This window comes from Anneissia japonica, unplaced genomic scaffold (genome assembly GCF_011630105.1).
Source record: "Anneissia japonica isolate Jap-2015-1 unplaced genomic scaffold, ASM1163010v1 scaffold284800_len683186_cov164, whole genome shotgun sequence".
Taxonomy (NCBI): Eukaryota; Metazoa; Echinodermata; class Crinoidea; order Comatulida; family Comatulidae; genus Anneissia; species Anneissia japonica.
The window spans coordinates 214,275-233,256 of NW_022711393.1; the positions used below are offsets into that span (position 1 = coordinate 214,275).

An 18,982-nucleotide genomic window follows, 5' to 3' on the forward strand; every position below is an offset into this window, starting at 1 on the left:
CTTTTAAGAGATTGTATGTTATTATTATTATTATTATTATCATTATTATTATTGTTATTATTATTATTATTATTATGTTGTAATGATGTTGTTTGTACTGTTTTTTGATTTTATTAAAGAGGGCCCCTGAATATCAGTTAACCTACTGGGCTAAACTGGAAGGGTTACCCTCTTTAAAGATGGTTGAAATAAAATAAAAAAAGTTGTGCGAAAAAGCGTTTGATTTTAACCCATTAAATATCTTTATAATAAATAATGTTACCCTGATTGGATTTTTTCGGACTTTTAGTATGTTATTATGTGTATATTTCGGAAACAGATTCCGCAAAATATTTCTGTTAAAATTACTTCTGTGTTCATTATAGTTTTGTCTAAAGATCAATTTGTTTGACTATAAAGCTAAGGCAGCGTAAAACTGAAAATTACTCTGATTCTGGATTGAATTTTTGAATAGTTAACCCTCGTTAACCCTAAAATGACTTAGTTTATTATAATCCTCAATCATTCCTTAATTAATATCTGTTAAAATTTGGAATTATCGAGTTTTATCCAGTTTATGGAAATTCAAGTTGCAATATACCATACTTTTAAAGCTGATGTAAATGTTTCATTAAATTCGAAACTCTTTTTAGAAAATATTATTATGTTTGGTATTTCTTGAAAGATCAATGTATTAGCTTCAATCTTTTGGTAATCAAAGCCTGCTGAGCATTTGGTGGCGGGGAACACATTAGACTTCAAAGGCATCGCGCAAACGTTCTTCACACACTGCGGCAGCTTTGTTCTTGGTTCATTTGCATAGCTCTGCGTGCGCATAGCTTTTTCGAGTGATCTCCATCTCAATAATACCTTCATGTTTTGACTAACGATTTTTATTTTTTTAAACACACAAGCATTTCGCTAGCTCAAGCTATCTGCTTCAGGTTAATATAGGAAATAAAAAATAACAATCCAGTCAAGATATGCAAGTGAGGAGGGGTGGAGTGGGGGGGGGGTCTCTGATAGGTAACAAAGGTAGTACATAATTATATTACTACCGAATTATATTTAAAATACATACTGTACAAGTACTACCGTATTATTAAAATCTTGTACTGGAAAGCGGTGGTGCCTGAAATTTGCCGATGAGGGGTCTGACAAAGGCGTCCGAACCAAAGGACCGACGAAGCCTCGGTTGACGGCCTGGAATAAAAAAAAAAGCAACTCTAGTTAAAACAAGTTTTCCCATGTTAAAATAAAGCTTATTATTTTAATATTAATATTATTATTATTATTATTATTATTATTATTATTATTATGTGATATATATTTTTGGGTATATTAGTAATTGCAGATGGCTATTAATACTATTTTTTTTCTCTCTGAAGAATTTTTACATTTGCTGAAGTGTCTTATAATCAAGCTTGTGAAAGAGAAAGACAGCAGAGCACATGAGGCATCTCAATGGTTGACACGAGAGGCACTTGACATTAAAGAGGTTCAAGAAAGTGGAACATTTAGGTGAGTTTACATTACTTATCTAAATAGATATATGTTGCTATAGCAACTTTCTTTGAAGATTCAAAGCACTTCTTTTTAAGGTCATGGGGTCATTATGGTTAGGTGTTGCTGCTGTAATCAGTGTAGGAGCAGGCAACCACTTGTGTATCCATTCATACTCTAGGTGGAGAGGGCGAATGAAGATAAAGTTCCTTACTCAAGGACGCTCAAGGGATTTAAATATTGACCTCCAGGTCGAGAAACTAAACCCAAACCAACCACAGCCAACTGTTCTCACTGTGCTAAATTTCTTTTGTAATTTTGTAATGTATTGGTTTGTGTGGAATGCACTGCTGTATGAGCAATACTCACAGTGCGTGGAGGTGTTTGCAGAAGTATTAGTCTATTTCGAGAATACTTACCTGTGTGAACCGACTAATTGCCATTGTTCCCAAAACAGAACACCCCTTCGAAATAGAATAGAACAGCCCCACCCAAGGCGCCATGTACGAACCGTCTCCCTAACAATCTTCCTCATTCCCTATTCGACGTTTGTTGTCGAAGGGTCTTCTGTCGTTATGTCTGCGCGAAAGTGGTTATGCTCGGCTTGTGGGGGCCCTTTGTGTTGCTCTTGCAGCAAAGCAGAGCATTGCAAGGTTTGCGTGCGATGGCCCCCTACTAAGTTTGCGGCAGCGGTTGCAGAAGTATTATTTTTAAGTATTTATTTTTATGAAAATAACATCTTTTTATTCACACAGACAAGCCTGTTGGCAATGCTTAACAGCAACTGTAGCCCCATTCCTGGCTGAAGTGATCGCCATCTGTGACATCAGCAACAATCTTAGTCTCCTTAATAGGCAAGAAGCTGACAACGCTTGGCTGCACAAACTTTGGCTGAGCATCTTTTCATCTGTAGATCTGATTAACATCAATTATGACATGTGTTTGTCTCCTGTGGAGAAAGTCCAAAGGTCTGAGGTGTTGCTACAAGAGAAAGGATATGGTGGCAAGTCATTCAAGGCTCTCTTTCCATTCTCGTGGATTATAAAGGCAAAATTAGATGATATTTGGAAATTTGTTTCGGAAGCCAAAGGTTAGCCAGATTTTATGAAATAGTTTTAGAAATACATCTAGTATTGTTACTATGTACCATTGCTATAGTTATGTAAAAAGGGAGAATATATTTTTCTTTTAAATCTGTTTAACATTTTATTTAGCATTTATATTCAAATCAGCAATTTGCACAGAAACTTGAATATTCAATGATAAAAATGTTTACTTATGATTTATAATGTTTTTTGTTTTGGAAGTTGAAGCAGAGGCAACACCAGGTCAGCAGTTTTTGAAGAATGTTGAGGAATCTGAAGTTGGAATGAAACTCATGAAAGCCATCACTATTGGTGGAGCCCAGAAGGTTGTCCAACTCTACTGCTCAGATTTCATCCGAATGACTTGCAAGATCTCCCAAGAAGATGAGCACAAGGTACATAAATTATTTATTGACAAGCGGAAGGTCTTCTATCCAAAAGTAGTTGATTTGGAACCCTGTGATATTAAAATATATCTTTAAACAAATCTAATATTTTTGTTGTTTCAACAGTTGATCTGCGACTATATAATAGATGCATCCTATTTAATTGTACTAGAGCTTGGAGGTCAAGTTGACAGTGTGAACTCAGTTGCTGCTGTACATTTAGCATTTAGCAGATTCCAGGCAAGGTTTGAACATCTCTCACAGCTTGTTGGTATCTGCCCAGATGTCTTGAATAAAGAACCAGAAGAAAGATTAGATACAAAAGAAATGGTAAGAGCAGTAAATCCAATGTGTTATTTCTGTACTGAACTGGAATATTTTTTGAAGATGTAGGTAACTAAGTACTTGTTTCTTTTGTTAAACATTGGAAAGACTGTTGACGTCACAAGTCTCAGGTATATCCTAAAAGAAAGTGATGGCAATGGGGGCAAAGATTTCAAGTCACAAGAAGGACAAAGAAACTGGTTGTACAAGATCAACACACTGTGTCCTGTAGTACAAAGTATGATAGCATTGTACAAGAAAAAAAAAGACATTTTTGGACCAAACAGCCAGATAATCCTAGAGGAGTGCAGGTAACATTAATCTTGTATACTCTTTTATACCAAATTCACCTACTGTAGTTTGAATCTCACTGTTTGTTGTCAAGTTTTTGATGGTTTTCTTTTTTAATTTATTATTTTCTTTATGATTTTTTGTTTTGTTTTCATGCATTTTTTATTTTATAAATCCTTAAATGATTTTAATTCTTTATATGCAATTCAAATATAATAGAAACATTGCAAAACAGTATTAAAAACATGAATGCAATAATTAAAAAAAACACTTTAAAATACTTTCAAAAATTACAATGGACCTAATGAAAAGAGATAACAAATAAAGTAAAAATGTTTATAAAAATTTAATAGAGCAGTTTCACACGTGAACAAATATGTGTACACATATTTATAGCTATCCGTAACTGTTTGTAGCCATGCTGTGTTTTTCACAGTGACAGCAAAATTTAAGCATCGGGTGAAGGGCCTAGGCCGTTCAGTTTTGGTATGCAAGGTTTTCGAAATTGGAAGTGGTAGCCGAATAATACTACTTTCTATGTTGTTCAGAAGAGTTGGTCATTTAGTAACCCAAAAAATGCCTGGCTTTAATACCTCAAAATGAGACGCATCCTGTAGTAACTTGCTGTCTTCAAAAGTCACAAAAATTGCACGTACGTAATAAAGATACGTTTATTTTTAAAACTTACTGTAAAATATAAAAAAAGAAACGAAGATCCTTCTAGAAATCAAAAAGATTTTCCTACGCGTTTATCACGTACATCTAGTGTTTACGTCCATATGGTTAGCGGCGTATAGCGCCATGAATGATGACGCATACGAAACCTCCCTAATAACAGAAAATAATGTAGCCATGCTTCAAAGATAAAATAAACCAGAGAGAGAGCAATTGAAGCAAATTCCCAAATCCCTTAAATAAAATGTTATTATAGTATGCATTGAGTTCTGTCAAGAAATTATAAATGTTAAAGAGTAGTAAGAGCAGTAAATTTCAAATATCTGCAGGATTAGTCTCTTTTGTTTCTTTTTCTTTGTTGCTTTACTGTCGTTTTGTTAAGGTATGAAATGATGGGTAAAATAATTACATATAAGTAAGTGACCTGTAATATATAAATGTCAAATTTGATATAGAAAACAGTTATCATAAATTTCCATTCTCTTAGATGTTTGTGGTCGAGGATTACTGTGATGAAGCTGTTCTTTGAGCATGTCTGCTTGCAAGATAAAGGATTTGCTGATATTGTTTTACCTAAATGCAGAGCCCTCTGGCTGGTATGTACCTTAAATAAACTTCAACATATAAATACGGTTTACATATTACAAACTAGTACTATAATACAATATTGATATATTTTCTTTCTAGACATTAAAAAAAACAGCGAACTTGAAGTTGAATACCTCTATTGAGGGCTTAGTGAATATCCTGAACGTAGCTAATATGAAAGCTGGCAAAAAGTACTACAAGTAGGTTTAAAGTTTTTTGAGAACTTTTAGACTGCAAATAAGGTGAATGGATACAGTATAACAATTTTGAAAATGATTAGCGATGATGATGGCAGCCTACCATGTCAAATACAATTCATCAGCATCATCATCTTCATCATCACCAAACATTTCCATCATCTTATCATCTCCATTCACCCTTTTCCATTTCCGCTTTTAATTATATTGAGTAATAAATTATTTTATATTTAATTTACAAATACAGTAATTGTTTTCTATAAAGTAACGTTAATTAAAGTGGCTGCAGTGATATATAAAATATAAGTCAAACAACATCATGCTAGATTTACAATTGAGATAATGTTTTGCAGGAGTGGGATTCATCACTGTGAAATGTGTGACGAAGCTATTACAGATCCTGTTCTCCTGCCGTGTAAGGAAAAACATGTTTTTTGTAAGGTGTGCATTGAGGGATACTTTCAAACAGAAGGTGCAAAGAGATGCCCAGAATGTAGAGAGGATCTCCCTCTATCATTTGAGTGTAAAGAACAGTCTGAAGTCAGGTGAGAAATTTGAAGTAGATCATAACATTTAATGTTGAATCCCGGTCATTTATTACATGGTATCGTAGCTGTTGCATTCTAGGATCCTGTTGGGGTGGTGGGTTTTGACGTGGTGGGTTTTGACAATTCTTTTGTGTGTTTTGTGACCTATAGTTAAGGAAGTATTGGCTCAAATTAAGTAAATTGTATGGAAGCAAGAGGGACTAAACAGTTTTTTCATATTTTTGTACAAAATATCAGATGAATGAAAGGCTGGACAAATTGATAATGCTATCAGAGTCTCCTAAAATCAATAATCAACATATTTAACTGCTGTAACTATCTTGCATCTTTGTTCCTCTCTTTCTTTTTCAGTGAGGTTGTTGCCCAGCACAATGCGTTCCGTCAATGTTGTAACTCGTTTTTCATGGAAGTTGTGTCCCAGCTTTGCTTTGCTGATGGAACCCCACCAAGTGAAGAGGTCATCAAAAAGTTGCTGGGATATGTGACAATAGATTCCAAAAAACAGAAGAGACGTGTGACAAGGAATGTTTCTCCTTTCCCAGAGGACTGTATCGATCCAAATCCTGTTGTCAGATCTTTTCTACTCCAGCTGTTGCTTCAGTCAAAGTGAGATCATTATGATATTACAATAATAGATGGTGGTGGTGGTGGTGGTCGTGATGGTGATAAATGTGGTAATGTTGGTTTATGGTGTTGGTTCTGGTAATGTTGGTGATATTGGTAGTGGTCATAATAATTCATATTTTATTACAGCACCAACCCCTAAGCTCCATAATTTCATCATGTACTTAAATCATAAAGATCATGCTGATTAATTTGGAATAAAATTTATGTTGTAGTAATCCTTGCAAATCCAGAAAAACAATCCCTAACTACAGTATCTGATTATTTTAATATGCTTTACTAGTTTGGAAACTGTAAAAGAGCATGTACAAGAGTATCTGATGAACTCAAGAGACCTCATGGAAAGATCTGATGATGATGTTGTCAGCCTCTGCAGATTGTTTGTCAACTGTCTAGAAGTAAGTTATCAATCTTCGGATTTAAAAGTTCCTGTTACATTCAATTACAGTGTATTCATTAAATTTGTAATGTTTGTAATATTTGAAATTGACATTCAGCAGCATCATCATCTGTCATTAACCTGTTAGTGGAGGTTTTAATCTCTGTTGGTTGAGAATTAAATAAATAAAATAAGTATTAAAAAAAAGTGAAACACAAATAACTAAAGTGATTGGCAAATTTGTCTTGAATCCCACATGTGTTTTTTAGCAATGCACTTTATCTATACTGTCATCTCTCCTTCCAGGAGTACCAGTTGGTACAAGATTGGATTGTATAATACTCCCTAGGCATGATAGAATGTCTTTGGAGCACCCATAACAAATATCTGAAGATTAATAATTTTGTCTCTTTTCCATTATGTGCCTTTTCTCATTGTATAGGGTTTTCTCCCTTTGTTTCTTTTTTCTGAGCACTCCCTCAGATTGGCGCGTTGAGACTTAATGTGTCTTATAAGGCGAAGTTTGGATAGGATTGGATTGGAATTTTTGGATACTGTATTATCAAAATCTACTTCAATAGTGGAGGTGGCGCTTCCATCTATCATGTGACTTATTAAAAGTACATCATAAGATATAAACCTGATCCTGAAAAAGGAAATAATGAATGTGATATACATCTACAGTACTACAGTCAGCACTTCCATTACCCTCTGAAATGAAGCATACCAAACAATTTCATTCCTGCTCTCCATGTGTTTCAGTTAGATTTAGCTGAATGCAACTTTTTAGAGTGAACTTTAATTTACACTAAAGAAATCCAGATTCACAGAATGTATTTATTTCCAGAGCAGTATCAATCAAAATCCTTTCAGCTCATAATAAGCCAGAATGCCCAAGGAGAGATATCAATACCAACACAATTAACATCTCCCATCCTAAATTAGTAATTCAGCGAAGATTATTTTTGTTGTCTGACAAATTCTTTTCCAGGACACGTACTACTGTGGTTTTCCGCAAGACTGTGATGCAAAACTCATCCAATTACTCCTCGGCGATGCTCTTGGGAAACTTGAAAATGCTCACCATTTTTTCAACGGACATAATGCCACTGCAGACCCGTTAAGTGTCGAGTTACTTGAAGCAATATCGCAGAGTCGTTTTGCATTGACAATGCTCGCTGACATCATTCAACGCCAACAAGATCAACAATTCTACAGTGCAGTTACTATCAAGCGTCTTGTAAGTCAAATTTAAATATTGATTCTTACAATAGATATGTCTTTTTGAGAATACTTAACAGGTTTACCTAGATTAAGGATAATAGCTCAAGAGACTATATGACAGATGAATGAATTACAGTATTTACAGTATATGAAACACTTTTTAACAATCATATTATTTTGTTGATAGGTTGCTATGCTGGCAAGGGAAGCTAGAAGATTCTGTGAGCAGAATAAACAGGCACAGTTGTATCTTGTGAAGTACATCTGCAAGGCTTATAGCAGAGATGCTTTAACCCGTCTGAAGGGTGACGAACAGTTTAGCTGGATCTTACCAGATGAGTTGAAAGTTCAGGTACTCTTTGCAAATCAAAGTCTATTTTGTGTATATGTACCTGGATAAACTGACTAATTGCCACTGTTCCTTTATGAACACCCCTATGACAAAAATAGAATCGTCTGACTGTCCTAGGGCGTAAAAGTCTCATGAGTTGATGTGTTACATCTCCGAAATACAACTTGACTTGTCTTTATGTTTGACAACAATGCAGTGATACTGGCTTTTGTAGCCAAACTGCTAACACTCTCCTCCAAAGGACATTTTGTACATGCTCCATTTTATCAGGTCTGTTTTAAAACAGAACCTCTTATGTCTCGCAACTTGGGACTTCCAGTGGCCTAGCCTGAGCAGCAGGCTAATTACAATTAGAGCACTGTGCAGTCGATAATGCAGCTAGAACTTTTGCAGCAGTAGACAACACATACAATCGTTTGCTAATTACTATATTTTTTTAAATTGAAATGGCTTTTCAAGACTTAGACTTGTTTTTAATATCAACATTTTGTGCTCATTAGTAATTTAGTTTTATCGTTTAATAAATCAATGATAGTAACTACGTAGAGCGAAATGCTAGGCCTCTGGAAGTCACCCAGTGGTAATTGTCAGTCTCTTGGAAATTTTCATTTCCTAAACTGGCTAAAATGGTGTATAATGAAAATGATGAAAATATGGTGAAAATCACCTATTCAATTTATGATTCTAAATTGTTCATCCTAAACAGGACCAGAACATCCCAGATAATTGTGTCATTGTTGGCGAGATGTACATCAGCATTCGAGAAGCTATTGGTCAATGTATGGTTGACAAAGATTTTGAGAAGATGTTCAAGACTGTGACGGTACAACAAACCTTTTCCCTTTTTTATCTTTTTTCAAATATATATGTTCTAAAGCTTGGCATTTTTAGAATGAATTTTTTCAACAAAAATTGAGGAGCAGTTTACAGTATTGTTCGTTCATATGTTTCAGAGATACATCTAATAATTATATTACAAGATTCAAGATTCATTCAAGATTCATTCTTTCATCATCACAATTATTCTAATCTTTTAAAATAAGCATTAAATTTCTAATAGATGCTTGATGTTCTTTTGTGTGTTGATGGTTTGATGTAATGTAGTTTTTTATGCCAAAGTTTCAAAGCGCTCGTACAGTATTATTTGCTTCTTTCCGAAGGGTCTCATCATGTATTAGCTACCCGGTAAACCGGTACTTGTCTGTCCAATACATTACATTTCCAATGTACATGAATTTTGGTTTTCCTCTTTAGGATGTGAAGGTGCAGGAGAAGGACAAGGAAGTATGCTTTCTTCTTGCTTTATTCAGAGAGATCACAATGAATGCCACAACAACTGTAGAAGCCAAAAGAATAAGTTTGGAGGTAAGGCACAATGTCGAACTGTCTTGGATTTGAAGTCAAGATACTGGAATGCAAAGCCAAGTACAGTACCTTAGCCTCAATGAGCCTAAAGTCTGGATAGAGCTTTGTAGTTATTTGCTTGATTTGCAATACTAGTATCCATTTTTTTTTTTAATTTGTGATACAAACAGATTTATGTTATATATAGATATGCTATAGAAATGCAATTTATCTTTACTGTTACTCTTCACCAAGGAGTGATTACATGGTCGTAATGTAATTTGTGCACAAATTGTTTATGATTTTCTTGACAGTAGGACTAAAACAGATTCCCTCAACTCTCGCTGCAGCAGATGAATTAAGACTTAAAAAAGGAGGAAAAGCTGTATTGTTGCTGTTAGAATTATATAATGTATATTTGATTGTATGTTTTTTTTTTAATCTTTAGGTGAAAAGAGAATTTGGAAAAATTATCCAAAACATGCCATTCCTGAAAAATAAGGTGAGGGAAAGAAAAAATAATGTTACAGTTCTTAACTCAAAATGATCCAATTACAAATTATTCAACAATATGGGTAGGTTTCATATAACTCCTGCACACTCAAGATCTCTTCATGTTAGATAGTATAGCCATTAATCACAAGTAATTTTATGGAAGTTTACACATGTTATTTGTTAACCATTCAGGTTGTTGCAGACACATTGTTACAAAACAGAGGACAAAACCACCATGTTCTTAAGGTCACTCCTGGATTACACCTTCAAGACTACAGCATCCAGGCAGCTGTGACCCATCTTCAGATTGTTTTGAATGTAGTTGAACGGGAATCGTTGACCCAGTGTCTGGCAATGTTGATGAAATCCCCAACTCAAATGCAGGTTAGAATTGCAATTGTTCTTTAAAATAAATAAACTCCTAGATATTATTGTGACACTTGTTAAATATTTTATCAGCTTTGTGTTATTGTCTAATAACTATTTTATGTTCCAGCAAGCTTATTTACCAGCAATGCCACAAGATGACCGTATGGAAGCAAGGGCAGCTCTACATCAAGCGTCAAGAGATCAGAACTTAACTTGGTACCGTAAGTAAAATTTAAATCTTGCTTCAAAATTCCGACAGTTACGATGTTCTGGAGGTGACAGTACAGTGGCGTCATGCAGTTTGTTGGGCCTTGGCGCTGACTGTTACTGGGGCCCCTGGTGGGGTCCGAGGGGGCTATTGCGCTCAGAGCTTATGCCATTTTTGAATTGTTAACTGATTTAACATAGAATGGTCCATGACTGATGAAAGATTTCAGACAATTTTATGACAAAACCAACATAGATTACATAGGCCAACTTTAGGAACTTATAGGCCATACAGTAGGCCTATGTACTCTATGTAGGTGTAAATAAATACAGGAAATATTTTAGTGAGAAACAAAACATGATTTCATAATGTATATGCAATTCAAAGCAGATTCATCACAAAATTAGAATTAGATGTCAAACATCAGAACCCAGCTTTTTGTTTAAAACTGTCGGGGCCCCATTGAATGAAACTATGGTATTACAGTTTATATTATATTTTTTAAAACTGCAATGTCAGGTCCCACCCCTCATCAGCGCCCGAGCGTGACACCACTCTGACGATATGCTTGTGAACAGATAACACTGTAGAAGAAAACGTGATGGTTGATCAAAATCAACATTACAGAAAATTAACTTCCATACTTGTTTTGTTAGCCGTCCTCTGTCTTGGGGACATCAGGCCATCATTGACTGATATTAGTTGATATATACACTGCTTTTCACAGAGGGAGACCAGCAAATTCTGTGCATCAATGCTTCTGTCTCTTATACACATCTATACATATTATCAGTATAATGTATACCTATTACAAATAACAAAAACAATGCCTGAATTGACTGACATAAGCTTATATTGATAAACATAAGCATAAAAGGTATGTCAGTATATTAATTGTTTTTTCCACAACCATACATTAACATTTCTGCATTCTATAACAACCTAGCTGCTACAACTTTATTCTTATTCTTTATTGCCACAAACAATGCAAAAACAAACACATACAGTCAACACAGGGAATAGGAACCAGAAAGTGAACTAAATCACTGTAACAAAAGTTTAAGGTTCCATACTCCCAAAGTTACAAAAAAAAATTAATGTATTTCTCTTTTTTTACGATGTTCTGCTGACATTTTAAAAAGTAGATTGCTAATATTAACCAGCCTAACCTAAAGTTTTTGGTGTTATTTAGATCTAAAAATTTTCAATACGTTCTTACCCGTAATCATTTTTTTTTCATTAACAGAATGTCCAAGTGGTCATCTATACACCGTAGGAGATGTGAGTACACTGGAGTAAAAAACTTTAGCATTTGTAACAAGATTTTATTTTATTTAAAAGAAATGTAGAGCAGAGTCTACAGCTGTGGAAAAAAGTAAAGAAAGTTTTACAAATAGTTTACAAGTAGATTTTTGAAGTTTTTAATAGATCTTAAATTTTATGATTATAAACTTCAAATATTCCAGCATTATTAAAATAATCATAATATTATATTTTCAGTGCGGCAAACCATATACAACAGGACGATGTCCGGAGTGCAATGCGCAGATTGGAGGAGAACAACATCGAGCTCATTCTGGGAACACGGAAGCAAAAATGTACTTTAATCTTTACTATTATCATGTACAGGATTGACTAATTGTCATTACCTGTAATAATTATTTATATTAAACACTCTAAATTTAAATATTACTGTAATAATAACTAGCAAAAAGATCAATCTTGGAGTGTGTCATTACTCAATAATTTATAGATACCAAATGCAAGATTATTTTTTAGGCCATATACTGTATATGTCGAATGGCATTTTTGCTACATTTACAATATTAGAACAGCCATTATGCCATTGCATTTACGTTTATTGTAAATGGAAGAAAAATTACCTTTTGAATAAATAGAACATTCTGAGCCAATAATTTATAGGTATTTAATAATAATTCAATCAAAAACATACGACAATGTATCTTATAATAACATGATGCCACATATAAAATTTGACTTGTATATTTTGAGGATTTAAATAGTCCCTTATAAAGTTTATTTTGTAAACATACACCTTGGTATCAGCAGCAGTCACTTAAGTGATGTGTTCGACTACCCACTAAATATCGCCTAATGCAGTGGTACCATATAACCATTAACTACGGATTAATGAATTTTATATTTCCATGTTCTATTTGAAATATATGTTTGCTTTTTCAAACAGGGTTGATACAACGTCCACTGGTCATGTGCTTGGAAACCCACAGATTCGACAGGGCAACCAGATTGTGTGTGAACGAACAATGAACTGCATGGCAACTGCTGTTGTCCGGTTCTTGTTGCATGCTAGCATGCTGCTAGGAACAGAATGCCAACAGGGACCACAGGTTAGCAATTACAGTATATTACCTTACCTTTCAGTAGACTTTGTCCTAAGTTAAAAAATAAATGAACATGCAAAACAGGCTGCATGCACAGTTTACTAGCATCACAAGGGTTTTGTTGTTAAGTGTGAATAAAATACAAATAAATGTCTCAATCCGGTCTAATATGAAAATAATTTTTTAAGAACAATAACTCTGCAATCTTCCAGCATGAGATGAAAACAATTACATTTTTGCTGAGTCGAACACTTTTTTTTATAAAAAAAATTCATAAATTGGTTACCAGTTAATATACAGTTGGTCCTATTTTCTAAGAACGGGGAGCTTAGAAAATATGCAACGCTAGAACAGATTCACTCATGCGTGACCATCCTACATTTTCTGAACAAAATAGAGTTCAGCAAATTGCATCCTAAAATCCATGCAACCGCGAGATCGTATGCGCAGATGAATTCATGTCACGTCAATGCATTGTACGTCCTACGCCATCGTGCAATCAAAAGCTCTTTAACATAGGAACTGTATTTGTGTTTTTAAATTTGCAGGAAAAGTATCTTCTAAATCTTATCTCAATTTGAAAACAAAAATTTGCTTTCAAATACTTAATTTGTTTAGTTTATTAGCTTAACACAGAATTTTTATTTAAATATGTGAAAAAAAACAATTCTTATTTCTATTTCAGCCAATTATCAATATCATTAAACCAGCTCCACTTAATGTGCTTGAGTTTCTATGGCAACATCTACATAATGATGTAAGGTTGTTGTCAATAGCAACAGGCAAGAACAGGGATGATTGCATCTTCATCCTTCACAAAGTTATTGATAACATTTTGCACAAAAGAGTCCCAGGTAAAGTCCTAGAAAAAAAAATTGTAATTGTATTATAATAGCAATATTAATAATTATTTCAATTATAACAAAAGTAATGATGATAATAATGATAATAATAATGATAATAATAATAATAATAATAATAATAATAATAATAACACTTTTAATGTGGTGGCAGTGACGACAAAACAATGTAACAATAAAAAAAATTAAAAGAAAATGTATGATAATGAGAATTAATATAAATTCCAAAATTTAATGATATTACACTGATTCTCTTAAGAGAAAAGTTACGTTCGAAGTTGAATTCATTTTTACAAGGAGAAAGTGTAACTTCACCTTGGTTTCACTGAACTGTGGCTAAACAACAAATTGTAGAATTTGTGCATGTTTCTGGCCTTAATACTACAAAAGTAACATATTTTTACACAAAATATTTTTCTAGCACACCTTCAATCTGGCTTTCAACAACTGTTGCCATCGAAGCAATGTCGAAAAGTATGGGAAGAAAAATTTACAGCTGTGTACATCACACCTCTGCTCCAGGTAGGATTAAAATTAACATACTGTTTAGCAGTATAATAATGATGATTTTTTTACTGATAATAATCATAATTAACTAATGATGCTTAATATTCGTTTGCAATTAATGATTAAAATATCTTTTGAAATTATTAAACTAATCTGTAGGGACTAAATGAAATGATCGACCGATCAAATCAGACTCTAGTCTCTGACAAACGTCTCAGCGATGATCCTCTAATGCGACTGCTGCACACATCAAATGTTGTGAAGCCTGAGGACCTTGGTAAGCTGGTGGAGACATCGCACGTCTGGCAGTACCGTAGTCGTATCACCATTCAGTGCATCCATCAAGCTTTGGCAAATGAAGAAGATGGCGCTTCACTGCAAGTCCTCAGACTGTTTATGGAAAAGGTTATTATCCACTTTCTTTCAATTGCATCATTGGTGCTCTTTCTTGTGAAATGTAGGATGTAAATAGGATAAGATACGATAACCTACTTTTACTGCCATAATCACAATGGAGACCATCATACTGTAGTTACTGTAGGAAAATTTGTAAAAATGCAAATGCACGCATGTCAACCGACATTTTATATTATTCATATTAATGTTTGAGGGAGGCAGTTGGTGCAGGGGTTTGCTGCTTAGGTTTTCAACCTTGTGGTTCAGAGTTTTAGACTCCAGCTGTCCACTTAAAGAAAGTAGAAATGTCTTTATAATCATTTATTGCATCACAATATATTTCCATGAAAGTTTGTGTTGTCAGAAATTTAGTAAATAAAACACGTCTGATTGTCTAGTTTTTAAATTCTTCTGGAGCTAATATTTACCACTTTTTATTACTGTTTATGCACAGGAAAAGCATCTTAGAGTTGTGCGACATTTGCCTGACATTATACGACTTCAACGTCTCCTAATCAACAAATACAACAGGCACATTGATTCGGCTGAAGCTATCAACTTGAACATTTCAAGATTTTTGGATCAATTATATGGTAATCAAAGCTAGCATAGTCATAACTGAGTACCATCTTCAGCATTATAAAACCAAATAGTATTTTTTAAAATATAATAATGGATTACAGTAACAGAGTAAAGTGTGAATTAGGATATATGTGAATTGTAAGAGTTAAATCAACATCAGAATTGTTACCATCATGCTTATCATTTTCCTTATCATCATTAACTTCATCAATAACAGCTTCATCATCCAGGTCCTCATCATTATCGCCATCATTATTGAAAATAGAAAATTATGTAAATTATGTCATTTTTAATATATTTAAATATATACTTTATAGTATTAAACTTTTTTAGCATTGATAATTGAAATAAAATAATGTTTAATACTTTACTGGTGTAATACACTAAAAGTTTTTTTCTTGCCATTGCAGTAACAGAGAGAGAAGAGTTTAAGAGATTGATTGACACATTTATTGATGTTTGGAATTCTGTCAAACTAGATGTCGCATCGACAGGTAGTGGGCTAGTTTTTTATTTTGTAATGACAATAGAACAATTTATTATGATGTGAGATTGCAAGTTTAAATTTGATTTCAATACCAAAATAAAGAAATTTAAAACTATTATTAATGAATTAAAGATAAAGATAAAGATAGTATAATATTTAAAATTCAAACATACATACAGCACAACTAGAACCAAAATTTAGAGTAGAGAGCTGCATAGCTCAATCGGCTGAACTGTTGCTAGCCATTGTTTGTGCGCTGAACCGTGGCAGTCCATCCAGAGCTCTGGTCTCTCGCTCAATTCCTATCGCTGCTCTCCTTATGGTTTAGCTGGCGAGCAAGTTTACAATAGTGCACCATCATTCAGATGAAACATTTAAGCCATTGGTCCCACATGCATTTTAGCCCATGTAATAGTGTGTAGTTTTATATAGCGCACATATCCATCTAATGTAAGATGCTCAGGGCGCTTAATAGTGTGGACTAGGAACTTGATCAATGACTTTCTTCGCCCCTAAGGGTCCCTTCGTGTCTGTGCTACCCGGTAACCCGGTACAGCAACTCTCGTTGTCCACCACAGGGGCTGTCTGTTCCAGTACACCGGGGTATCCCCCTACTCGTCTCGAAGGATGTACTGGGTTCTTTATAGTGCACACGAGCCATTGTATACACTGGGCCTACAGTTTATAATCCTTATCCGAGAAGACATGTGCATGTGAAATAATAAAGTCCACTCTTTGTTATTAAAGAACATAATTTCATATAAATGTTGATGTTTACCTTTCAGTGAAGTTGCCTATCCCAAAAGAGTGCTGTTCAGAGGTCATGTCATATGAGAGTAACATAGCGATGTTGCTACCAACGAGGCGAGACTCTGGTCTGTGTGCTACTGGTCTTGTTGACTTCCTCATCTTTACACAAAATGAATTTCTGGAGAGATACCATAGTATCAAACATTTACAGATGAGGTAATATTTGTTAGAAATATTTAAAATTATTTTGTAGTCTGTCTACAATATAATGAATGAATTTCAACAAATTAATTATTTTTCAATTATATGGGCGCATTCAAACACTAAACTTCTCACAGCAACTTATTTAATTATTTACTACATAATTAAAATTTAGTTTAAAATTTAACTGTTCAGATTTAGGAATTACAATGATAATTATTTTATTAAAATACTTATTAAACTAAGATGCTTTGCATCCTTAGAGTTCCATACTTTTTTTTGTCTCTACTGTCCCTGTGAGGTTGTATACCCTTAGTTTCTCACTTGTGAGTTGTAAGTTCAAAGGTTAAGAGAGGAATTATGGGATACCATTGTATCATAAAAAGCTAAAGATAGAAGTTATCAGTATCCCAAAGGTAAGCCTACGATATATGATGCCATGCCTAGGCTAGACTTGTCAACATCCTTTAACAAAGAAAGTAAAAAAAATAATAAAAAATACTGAGGCAGTAGACACATGCTCACACTAGAATCAAATTTTACCATAATGTGATGTCTTTCTTTTTTCAGCAAAGTCAAAGTTGATCCATCTGACCTGCTTATGTCACACCTGATTGCATATGATCCAGACCGTGACCTGCTTCCACTGATTCTATCCCAGTGCCAATACATTGTAAGACCAATGGCGGAAAATAAAATTGAATACAACCTGCAAGGTTTAGAGCTGCAACTCATTGAGAGGTTCGTCAGGGGGCGTGCATCTATTGATCGCAAATTTGATCAATTATTTTTCCGACAAGACGTCAGGAATGCCTCTATATTTGAAAATCTGAGAGACAAGATACCGCAGGTAAGTAGATATTACCAACACTTTGATTTATTTTTGGGAACAGTATTTTGCTGGGTGTTAATTGACCTTTCTATTAAAACCCACCTGTTGATATTGTTACAATCCCACAAAAGGACAGCGTAAACTTAGGTAAGCATGACAACACATGCGTTTGTGGGACAAGCACATATTCCTGGGCCTGTTATGATTGATCAGTATTGAGTTTAATGACAATTGGGATGGTCCATTATTTTAAAGGTACCTAAATGCTGGGTATAAATTAATGACTATGAAGTGGAATTACTAAAACTAAGATAATAACGAAGTAATGCCTGAAATACACAAATATATTTCTTTTCTGTGTTAGGTTGAGTTGCCGACAGCTGTGCAAAGTAGTATTGTAGCGGACCTTAAATCCTTCCAAGATCTTTGCAAATCTTTAGCATCACTCGATATCGCTATTGGATTCTTGGCAAACTACAAGGCAGAGGGAGACATGCTGATAAAGAAATACTTGCAAGATAAACTAGCCATGCCATTGGAGAAAGGACTTTGTAGCTCAACAGTAAGAAATTATTTGTATAATCTTTGAAAAACACTGAAAGAAAACCCTCTGGTTCGTACTTGATTATTTTTTTCAAATGTTTTATAAAAAAAAAATCATAACTTTGAGAGTTTTATTGTAATTTACTAACATTCTCTTGCAGGCATCACAGCAATGTCGTCTGAAGCATGTTTTGGCACTCTGGCAAGTTCTTGCAGTAGAGAAAGCTCTTCGACTTGCCAATGATGCACGGGTAATTTTATATTTTGATCCACCCCACAAGCTTTTATAAAAGAAACAATGTAGTAAAAAACTTGAAAACTGAAATTTTATACTTTATACCTACGAGTCATGTAATTTCAAAAAGCGCCCTTGTTTTTACCGTTTTCAGGATCCATTTGATGGAATTGGAGAAGAATATCGAGAGGAGTTGGACCAAGAGCAAAAGAAAGATCTTACTGCAAATTTACGATTCATCAAAGTGGACCTACTTTGTGCAGAGCTTTATGAGTATATTGTACTGAATCTTGGACGCCAATCTACCAACACAGAGGAAGAAAGGACAAAGTGGCCGTGAGTATAAAATACTTAAGTACTATAAATATATTGTAGACAGAACATATGGCTCATTGACATTGAGAACTGATGTTTAAATCATTAAGAAAGAATTCTGCAGCTAATGAGACTAAAAGAGTTACAGAGTCTTCTAACAATTGCTATAGAAACTGACCCTGTGATGGCCCAGTAGATTTTCAGTCAGTTCCTTGCTAAAATCATATAAGTTGTAGATTGTTCATACATTTTGTACTGAACCTAGCTGCAAGTATGTGAGATGCTTACGAAAATGCAAATTGCATTCTTTGAATTGATCCCACTTATGGCTACCATCAGG

At 34.2% G+C, this 18,982-nt stretch overlaps 1 protein-coding gene across 1 annotated transcript in view; it reads left to right on the plus strand.

Moving 5' to 3' along the window:
- Positions 1-1,333: 1,333 nt before the first annotated feature.
- The window catches only part of LOC117107489 (E3 ubiquitin-protein ligase rnf213-alpha-like), a 20,187-nt gene continuing 2,538 nt past the window's right edge, over positions 1,334-18,982 (plus strand). The window contains exons 1-30 of the mRNA XM_033249188.1: positions 1,334-1,500; positions 2,238-2,572; positions 2,790-2,962; positions 3,080-3,283; positions 3,386-3,588; positions 4,731-4,839; positions 4,931-5,031; positions 5,382-5,573; positions 5,928-6,182; positions 6,484-6,598; positions 7,571-7,819; positions 7,991-8,155; positions 8,862-8,978; positions 9,410-9,520; positions 9,948-10,001; positions 10,187-10,378; positions 10,491-10,584; positions 11,818-11,852; positions 12,072-12,169; positions 12,778-12,940; positions 13,620-13,788; positions 14,216-14,316; positions 14,461-14,706; positions 15,152-15,290; positions 15,690-15,773; positions 16,552-16,732; positions 17,288-17,567; positions 17,914-18,111; positions 18,254-18,343; positions 18,482-18,663. Of these exons, the coding sequence (XP_033105079.1) occupies positions 1,334-1,500; positions 2,238-2,572; positions 2,790-2,962; positions 3,080-3,283; positions 3,386-3,588; positions 4,731-4,839; positions 4,931-5,031; positions 5,382-5,573; positions 5,928-6,182; positions 6,484-6,598; positions 7,571-7,819; positions 7,991-8,155; positions 8,862-8,978; positions 9,410-9,520; positions 9,948-10,001; positions 10,187-10,378; positions 10,491-10,584; positions 11,818-11,852; positions 12,072-12,169; positions 12,778-12,940; positions 13,620-13,788; positions 14,216-14,316; positions 14,461-14,706; positions 15,152-15,290; positions 15,690-15,773; positions 16,552-16,732; positions 17,288-17,567; positions 17,914-18,111; positions 18,254-18,343; positions 18,482-18,663 (4,802 nt within the window). The remainder of the gene's footprint in view (positions 1,501-2,237; positions 2,573-2,789; positions 2,963-3,079; positions 3,284-3,385; positions 3,589-4,730; positions 4,840-4,930; positions 5,032-5,381; positions 5,574-5,927; positions 6,183-6,483; positions 6,599-7,570; positions 7,820-7,990; positions 8,156-8,861; positions 8,979-9,409; positions 9,521-9,947; positions 10,002-10,186; positions 10,379-10,490; positions 10,585-11,817; positions 11,853-12,071; positions 12,170-12,777; positions 12,941-13,619; positions 13,789-14,215; positions 14,317-14,460; positions 14,707-15,151; positions 15,291-15,689; positions 15,774-16,551; positions 16,733-17,287; positions 17,568-17,913; positions 18,112-18,253; positions 18,344-18,481; positions 18,664-18,982) is intronic.